This window comes from Taudactylus pleione, unplaced genomic scaffold, assembly GCF_031769625.1.
Source record: "Taudactylus pleione unplaced genomic scaffold, aTauple2 ptg000792l, whole genome shotgun sequence".
Classification (NCBI taxonomy): domain Eukaryota; kingdom Metazoa; phylum Chordata; class Amphibia; order Anura; family Myobatrachidae; genus Taudactylus; species Taudactylus pleione.
Genome location: NW_028285194.1, coordinates 9,557,808 through 9,566,941, shown reverse-complemented (window position 1 = coordinate 9,566,941; position 9,134 = coordinate 9,557,808). Strand labels below are relative to the sequence as shown.

The following is a 9,134-nucleotide window of genomic DNA, read 5'->3' as shown; positions in this document are numbered from 1 at the left end:
GTAGGTTTGATACATATCCCCCTATGTGATGTCTCCATTCACCAAAACGTCCCTAGTCAGATGTAATACACTGCCAGGAAGAGAAGATCCACTGGACGGAGCTGATAATTATTTATGTTTAACTTACACAATCCAGAATTCTTGTTTGAATGAAGCCATTATGTGGCTGCCTAACAGTGCATGTTTTCCAGATCTCCACACAGTGTCACAAGTTAAATAAATTAGCACCACCTGTGGATCTTTTAATATGTGTTTGTAATGAATACACCTGTGGTCCAGCAAGGAGATATGGAAAACATGAACTGTTAGTGTGACAAGAGGACTGGATTTGAGAGCACTGCTGAAGTGTATACCTAATGAGATCACTCACTTCTACAGTCAGCTGCAGACAAAAATCAGGGCATACATGGAACCGAACTAGATTGCACTGTGTAGTCCTAGCGACCACCAGGAGTTCTGATTGGACTGGTACTAGGGGGCGTGACCAAATGTGTAGAACCTTTCTTACTCTCTGGTAAATGTCCTGCTGATAGTTTATGCATTGAAGGGAACTCGTATCTTGCCAGTTTATTTACATAGAATATGGGCACTTTTATTAGGGTTAGGGATAGAGTTGGATTAGGGGTTTGGGCAGGGTATTAATGTTAGAATATCAGGGTTTGGGTTAAGGTATTTGTATGCAATATGTAAAACACTATTTTCGTTACATATGTTTTGTTTATCGAATCGTGGTCAGTTTAGTTTTCACGCTATAGTATTAATAGAAAATAATTCACTTTATTTCTGTTTGTTCTCATCTATGTGATAGCAACGACTTCAATGGACAGAAAATAAATACATTTCTTTGCAATACCTTGCAAGTACTAAAATAATCAAGTCATGGTGACATTTATGAAGTTTTTTCAGAATATATATACAAAACTGCACCTTTACACAAGTCTCTCAAGTGACGAGATTGAATTTCCTAAACCCCATCAGTCAATTATTCATAGGATAACTTGTATCAAAAGCAATTTAATAAAAGCACTCATAAGCATTTTATTCCTATCCATGATTGCAGACATTTACAAAAACCAGAACAACATTTGAGTTTACTTTAAAAAATAACTTATTAAGCAGTGATATACACAGCACAAAATAGTTCAGGGAGAAAATGCGACAATTTAGAATTCAAAATGTAAACGTGGAAAAAAAAATGGAACAGAAGTCTCTATGTCTTGCTACTTAAGATGGCATGTGATAATATCCTTTTACAATGTCCTGTGGGAATATATATATATTTATATATATTTATATATATGTACAGATGATAAATTGCAGTTCGGTTTAGGGCAATTCTTACATATGCCACTCTTTACAGCTGCTTGAGTTTACGCTTGGACCCGCTTCTTCACAAACATGGTAAATGGCAACATATAGAAAAAAAAGGTTTGGTGTGACGGGGACCAGGATCCTTAAGTTATGATGAATGGTTCTCCTCGGTGGTAGATCTGTGAAGAGGGCTAACTCACTGCGGTCTTCATGACGAGACAAGATGACGAATCACACACTCATTGTCATGCTGGGGGAATACTGTAGAGAGAGGAGTGCAGTAGTTAGTGCTGCATACAAAAATAGAATGTAGTGTTTCAGGATATTACACACACTTAAATGGAATATTTAAAGTGCACACGCCCCGATTTACATAGTAGATGCAGCAATTTTGTGTACTGGCCAGAAGAAATTCACGTGACTGCAACATATCAATTCATTAGCAAAGCTTCATTATGACTGGTCATGAAGTATGTTAGTAATGTCAAAAGTATATGTTTTTATATTTCTTTCAATTTAATAAAACATATTATACACATTTTATGTCTAATGCTGGGTACACACTAACTGCCATATTGGCCGATATATCGTGCGTTGTGAATGACATATCGCGTCGGCTGAGCAGCAGAGCCGATGGCAGATAAAGCTGCACATTGTGCTTTGTGTACGGGCGGTCAGACAACCCTCTGTACACTTGCTGCAGAGGCCAACGAGGAGCGGAGCGTGCGTCGCGACCCCCCGGCCAGAGGCAGCGATAGTTGTTCAGTCTGTATGTATGTTTCAGGTATGTACCCAGCTTAAGTCTCTGAAAAAATATTTGGCTGTTAGGGGGGGGTGGAGGTTTCTGAGTACTCAAAAATTCCCCCTGTGTGCACCATTGGGGCTTATAAGAATGTCAGGATAACTATGCTGTGCTTGTACTCTTTGGAGAGTTAGTGTTCTGCATTCGCAGCTTGTGCAACAATTTACTATACTGAATAATTGTTAGGCCAATCAAAACTTTCTAAGTATACCTTCAGTTTAAGCTTTTAGCTCAGTATAACTCACTACAAATGAGATGGGTTAGTTTGTTCAATATAAACTCACAGGAATGAATATAATTACAAAACCCTTTACGGACATCTTGCTTCCTGTAGATTCTAACATCAACCTAGGCAACAGCCTTACTGGAGCTTAAAAAGTCTATGTGCCAATGCCATGGCCCATCCACCTAACTGTTTACTGTGCTGTGTGTTCTGTTCTCCCTACAGTACCACTGTATTTACTGTCGCCCTCTTGTCAACTTAAACCAGTCTATGCATTCTCCTCTGATCTCTCAGATTATGAAGGCATTTTTGTCCACAGCAGAGGTACCCAATCTCCATCATTACAGTCCAGGTTTTAAAGATAGCCATGCTTGAAAGCACAGGTTGCCTTAATTAGTACCTCAGTCAATTTGATATAACCATCTGGGCTCAAGCATGGATATCCTTAAAACCTGGACTATAATGGCGGAGTATGGGAAACTCTGGCCCACAGAACTGTTGTTCACTGGATGCTTTTTGTTTTGTGCATCAATTTCTGTAGACCAGGGGTGGGTAATAAGCGGCCCCCAGCTGTTGTAGAACTACACATCCAAGAATGCCCATCCACAATTTTGCTATTGGCCATGTTAAAACTGTTGCAGAGCATGCTGGGATGTGTAGATCATCAGCGGCTGGAGGGGCGCTTATTTCTCACTTCTGTAGACCCTAGAGACAGTTGTAAGTGAAAAGCAGAGAAGATACTCAAACCACGCTGACTGGCATTAACAATCCTTCCATGGTCATAGCCACTTATATCACATTAAGGGGCATATTTAACTAGGTATGAGAATAGTAAAAACCTCGCACCTGTGGGATTTTTTTTTGCAAGTGCGAGATTTTTGCTATTCAATTGGGTGCAGGGTGTTTGAATCTTTGAGCAGGGTTTTTTTTTTTTTAAGCAGCCCCGACGCACAACCAATTTTTCCTAGAATCCATAGTTTTAGGAAAAATGGTCAGAAATTGCTCAGGAACCCCTGCAGTACCCCCCTTAATGACTAAGCAATTGGAAGTTTCCAATTTGCTTAATTGGTCCTTAATTACTGATCTTCTGCAGCGCTGCCTCCTCCTCCGGTTCTCTTCTCCAGCGTTAGAGACAGCTTCAAGGGACGGCAAGGTACAGGACAGGTACTGTACGTACTACCCCTGCATCCCATCCCCGCCCACACTACATCTCACCCTACACCTCCCTCCCCGCCCACACTACCGCCGCTACCCTGCACCCCTCCCCGTCCACACATCTCACCCTACACCCCCCTCCCCACCCACACTACCGCCGCTACCCTACACCCCTCCCCGTCCACACATCTCACCCTACACCCACCTCCCCTGCCACACTACATCTCACCCTACACCATCCTCCCCGCCCACACAACACTACCGCCACTACCCTGCACCCCTCCCCGTCCACACATCTCACCCTACACCCCCTCCCCACCCGCACTACACTACCACCGCTACCCTGCACCCCTCCCCGTCCACACATCTCATCCTACACCCCCCTCCCCACCCACACTACACTACCGCCGCTACCCTGCACCCCTCCCCGTCCATACATCTCACCCTACACCTCCCTCCCCACCCACACTACGCTACCACCACTACCCTGCACCCCTCCCCATCCACACATCTCACCCTACACCCACCTCCCCACCCACACTACCGCCGCTACCCTGCACCCCTCCCCGTCCACACATCTCACCCTACACCCCCCTTCCCTGCCACACTACATCTCACCCTACACCATCCTCCCCGCCCACACAACACTACCGCCACTACCCTGCACCCCTCCCCGTCCACACATCTCACCCTACACCCCCTCCCCACCCGCACTACACTACCACCGCTACCCTGCACCCCTCCCCGTCCACACATCTCATCCTACACCCCCCCCTCCCCACCCACACTACACTACCACCACTACCCTGCACCCCTCCCCATCCACACATCTCACCCTACACCCCGCTCCCCACCCACACTACTGCCGCTACCCTGCACCCCTCCCCGTCCACACATCTCACCCTACACCCCCCTCCCCTGCCACACTACCGCCACTACCCTGCACCCCTCCCCGTCCACACATCTCACCCTACACCCCCAACCCACCCGCACTACACTACCACCGCTACCCTGCACCCACCCCGTCCACACATCTCATCCTACACCCCCCTCCCCACCCACACTACACTACCGCCGCTACCCTGCACCCGTCCCCATCCATACATCTCACCCTACACCTCCCTCCCCACCCACACTACGCTACCACCACTACCCTGCACCCCTCCCCGTCCACACATCTCATCCTACACCCCCCTCCCCACCCACACTACACTACCACCACTACCCTGCACCCCTCCCCGTCCACACATCACACCCTACACCCCCCTCCCCACCCACACTACACTACCACCACTACCCTGCACCCCTCCCCATCCACACATCTCACCCTACACCCCCCTCCCCACCCACACTACCGCCGCTACCCTGCACCCCTCCCCGTCCACACATCTCACCCTACACCCCCCTCCCCTGCCACACTACCGCCACTACCCTGCACCCCTCCCCGTCCACACATCTCACCCTACACCCCCTCCCCACCCGCACTACACTACCACCGCTACCCTGCACCCCTCCCCGTCCACACATCTCATCCTACACCTCCCTCCCCACCCACACTACCGCCGCTACCCTGCACCCCTCCCCGTCCACACATCTCACCCTACACCCCCCTCCCCTGCCACACTACATCTCACCCTACACCATCCTCCCCGCCCACACAACACTACCGCCACTACCCTGCACCCCTCCCCGTCCACACATCTCACCCTACACCCCCTCCCCACCCGCACTACACTACCACCGCTACCCTGCACCCCTCCCCGTCCACACAGCTCATCCTACACCCCCCTCCCCACCCACACTACCGCCGCTACCCTGCACCCCTCCCCGTCCATACATCTCACCCTACACCTCCCTCCCCACCCACACTACACTACCACCACTACCCTGCACCCCTCCCCATCCACACATCTCACCCTACACCCCCCTCCCCACCCACACTACCACCGCTACCCTGCACCCCTCCCCGTCCACACATCTCACCCTACACCCCCCTCCCCTGCCACACTACCGCCGCTACCCTGCACCCCTCCCCGTCCACACATCTCACCCTACACCCCCCTCCCCACCAACACTACCGCCGCTACCCTGCACCCCATCCCTCCCACACTACACCTCCCTCCCCGCCCACACTACACTACCGCCGCTACCCTTCACCCCTCCCCATCCACACATCTCACCCTACATCCCCCTCCCCACCCACACTACCGCCACTACACTGCACCCCTCCCCATCCACACATCTCATCCTACACCCCCCTCCCCACACACACTACACTACTGCCACTACCCTGCACCCCTCCCCATCCACACATCTCATCCTACACCCCCCTCCCCACCCACACTACAGCAGCTACCCTGCATCCCTCCCCGTCCACACATCTCATCCTACACCCCCCTCCCCACCCACACTACACTACCGCCGCTACCCTGCACCCCTCCCCTCCCACACTACACTACTACCGCTACCCTGCACCCCTCCCTTCCCACACTACATCTCACCCTACACCTCCCTCCCCGCCCACACTACCACCGCTACCCTGCACCCCTCCCCGTCCACACATCTCACCCTACACACCCCTCCCCACCCACACTACCGCCACTACCCTGCACCCCTCCCTTCCCACACTACATCTCACCCTACACCTCCCTCCCCGCCCGCACTACCACCGCTACCCTTCACCCCTCCTCGTCCACACATGTCACCCTACACCACCTTCCCCACCCACACTACTGCCGCTACCCTGCACCCCTCCCCTCCCACACATCTCACCCTACACCCCCCTCCCCACCAACACTACCGCCGCTACCCTGCACCCCATCCCTCCCACACTACACCTCCCTCCCCGCCCACACTACACTACCGCCGCTACCCTTCACCCCTCCTCGTCCACACATCTCACCCTACACCCCCTCCCCAGCCACACTCACTACACTACCGCCACTACCCTGAACCCCTCCCCGTCCATACATCTCACCCTACACCACCTTCCCCACCCACACTACACTACCGCCGCTATCCTGCACCCCTCCCACACTACATCTCACCCTACACCTCCCTCCCCGCCCACACTACCACTGCTACCCTGCACCCCTCCCCGTCCACACATCTCACCCTACACCCCCCTCCCCACCCACACTACCGCCACTACCCTGCACCCCTCCCCTCCCACACTACATCTCACCCTACATCTCCCTCCCCGCCCACACTACACTACCGCCGCTACCCTTCACCCCTCCTCGTCCACACATCTCACCCTACACCCCCTCCCCAGCCACACTACCGCCGCTACCCTGCACCCCCTCCCCGTCCACACATCTCACCCTACACCCCCCTCCCCACCCACACTACCGCCACTACCCTGCACCCCACCCCGTCCACACATCTCACCCTACACTCCCCTCCCCACCCACACTACCGCCACTACCCTGCACCCCTCCCCGTCCACACATCTCACCCTACACCCCCCTCCCCACCCACACTACCCTGCACTCCTCCCCATCCACACATCTCACCCTACACCCCCTACCCGCCCACACTACACTACCGCCGCTACCCTGAACCCCTCCCCGTCCACACATCTCACCCTACACCCCCATCCCCGCCCACACCACACTACCGCCGCTACCCTGCACCCCTCCCCATCCACACTACATCTCACCCTACACCCCCCTCCCCGCCCACACTACCGCCACTACCCTGCACCCTTCCCCACCCACACCTCACCCTACACCCCCCTCCCCACCCACACTACACTACCGCCGCTACCCTGCACCCCCTTCCCGTCCACACATCTCACCCTACACCCCCCTCCCCACCCACACTACCGCCACTACCCTGCACCCCTCCCCGTCCACACATCTCACCCTACACCCCCCTCCTCGCCCACACTACACTACCGCCGCTACCCTGCACCCCTCCCCATCCACACATCTCACCCTACACCACCCTCCCCACCCAAACTACACTACTGCCCCAACCCTGCACCCCTCCCCATCCACTCATCTCACCCTACACCCCCCTCCCCACCCACACTACCGCCGCCACCCTGCACCCCTCCCCTCCCACACTACATCTCACCCTACACCTCCCTCCCCGCCCACACTACACTACCGCCGCTACCCTGCACCCCTCCCCGTCCACACATCTCACCCTACACCACCCTCCCCACCCACACTACACTACCGCCGCTACCCTTCACCCCTTCCCCGTCCACACATCTCACCCTACACCCCCCCTCCCCACCCACACTATCGCCGCTACCCTGCACCCCTCCCCTCCCACACTACATCTCACCTTACACCCCCCTCCCCGCCCACACTACACTACCGCCACTACCCTGCACCCCTCCCCACCCGCACATCTCACCGTACACCCCCCTCCCCACCCACACTACACTACCGCCGCTACCCTGCACCCCCTTCCCGTCCACACATCTCACCCTACACCCCCCTCCCCGCCCACACAACACTACCGCCGCTACCCTGCACACCTGTCTTCGCACACACTAACCTCTCACCCTACACCCCCCTCCTCGCCCACACTACACTACCGCCGCTACCCTGCACCCCTCCCCATCCACACATCTCACCCTACACCACCCTCCCCACCCAAACTACACTACCACCACTACCCTGCACCCCTCCCCATCCACACATCTCACCCTACACCCCCCTCCCCACCCACACTACCGCCGCTACCCTGCACCCCTCCCCTCCCACACTACATCTCACCCTACACCTCCCTCCCCGCCCACACTACACTACCGCCGCTACCCTGCACCCCTCCCCGTCCACACATCTCACCCTACACCACACTACCGCCGCTACCCTTCACCCCCTCCCCGTCCACACATCTCACCCTACACCCCACTCTCCCCACCCACACTACCGCCGCTACCCTTCACCCCCTCCCCACATCTCACCCTACACCCCCCCCTCCCCACCCACACTACCGCCGCTACCCTGCACCCCTCCCCATCCACACATCTCACCCTACACCACCCTCCCCACCCAAACTACACTACCGCCCCTACCCTGCACCCCTCCCCATCCACTCATCTCACCCTACACCCCCCTCCCCACCCACACTACCGCCGCTACCCTGCACCCCTCCCCGTCCACACATCTCACCCTACACCCCCCCTCCCCACCCACACTATCGCCGCTACCCTGCACCCCTCCCCGTCCACACACGTCACCTTACACCCCCCTCCCCGCCCACACTACACTACCCTGCACCCCTCCCCACCCACACATCTCACCCTACACCCCCCTCCCCACCCACACTACCGCCGCTACCCTGCACCCCCTTCCCGTCCACACATCTCTCCCTACACCCCCCTCCCCACCCACACAACACTACCGCCACTACCCTGCACCCCTCCCCGTCCACACATCTCACCCTACACCCCCCTCCCCGCCCACACAACACTACCGCCGCTACCCTGCACACCTGTCTCCGCACACACTAACCTCTCACCCTACACCCCCCTCCCCACCCACACTACCGCCGCTACCCTGCAACCCTCCCCACCCACACTACATCTCACCCTACACCCCCCCTCCCCACTCACACTACACTACCGCCGCTACCCTGCACACCTGTCTCCGCACACACTAACCTCTTACCCTACACCCCCCT

At 55.3% G+C, this 9,134-nt stretch overlaps 1 protein-coding gene across 3 annotated transcripts in view; it reads right to left on the bottom strand.

The window, feature by feature from the left end:
* Nucleotides 1–998: 998 nt before the first annotated feature.
* The window catches only part of SSBP2 (single stranded DNA binding protein 2), a 228,377-nt gene continuing 220,241 nt past the window's right edge, over nucleotides 999–9,134 (bottom strand). For all 3 annotated transcript variants that reach the window (XM_088457928.1, XM_088457926.1, XM_088457927.1), the window contains one exon: nucleotides 999–1,572. In XM_088457928.1, coding sequence (XP_088314054.1) covers nucleotides 1,543–1,572 — 30 coding nt within the window. In that variant the 3' untranslated portion in view covers nucleotides 999–1,542. The remainder of the gene's footprint in view (nucleotides 1,573–9,134) is intronic.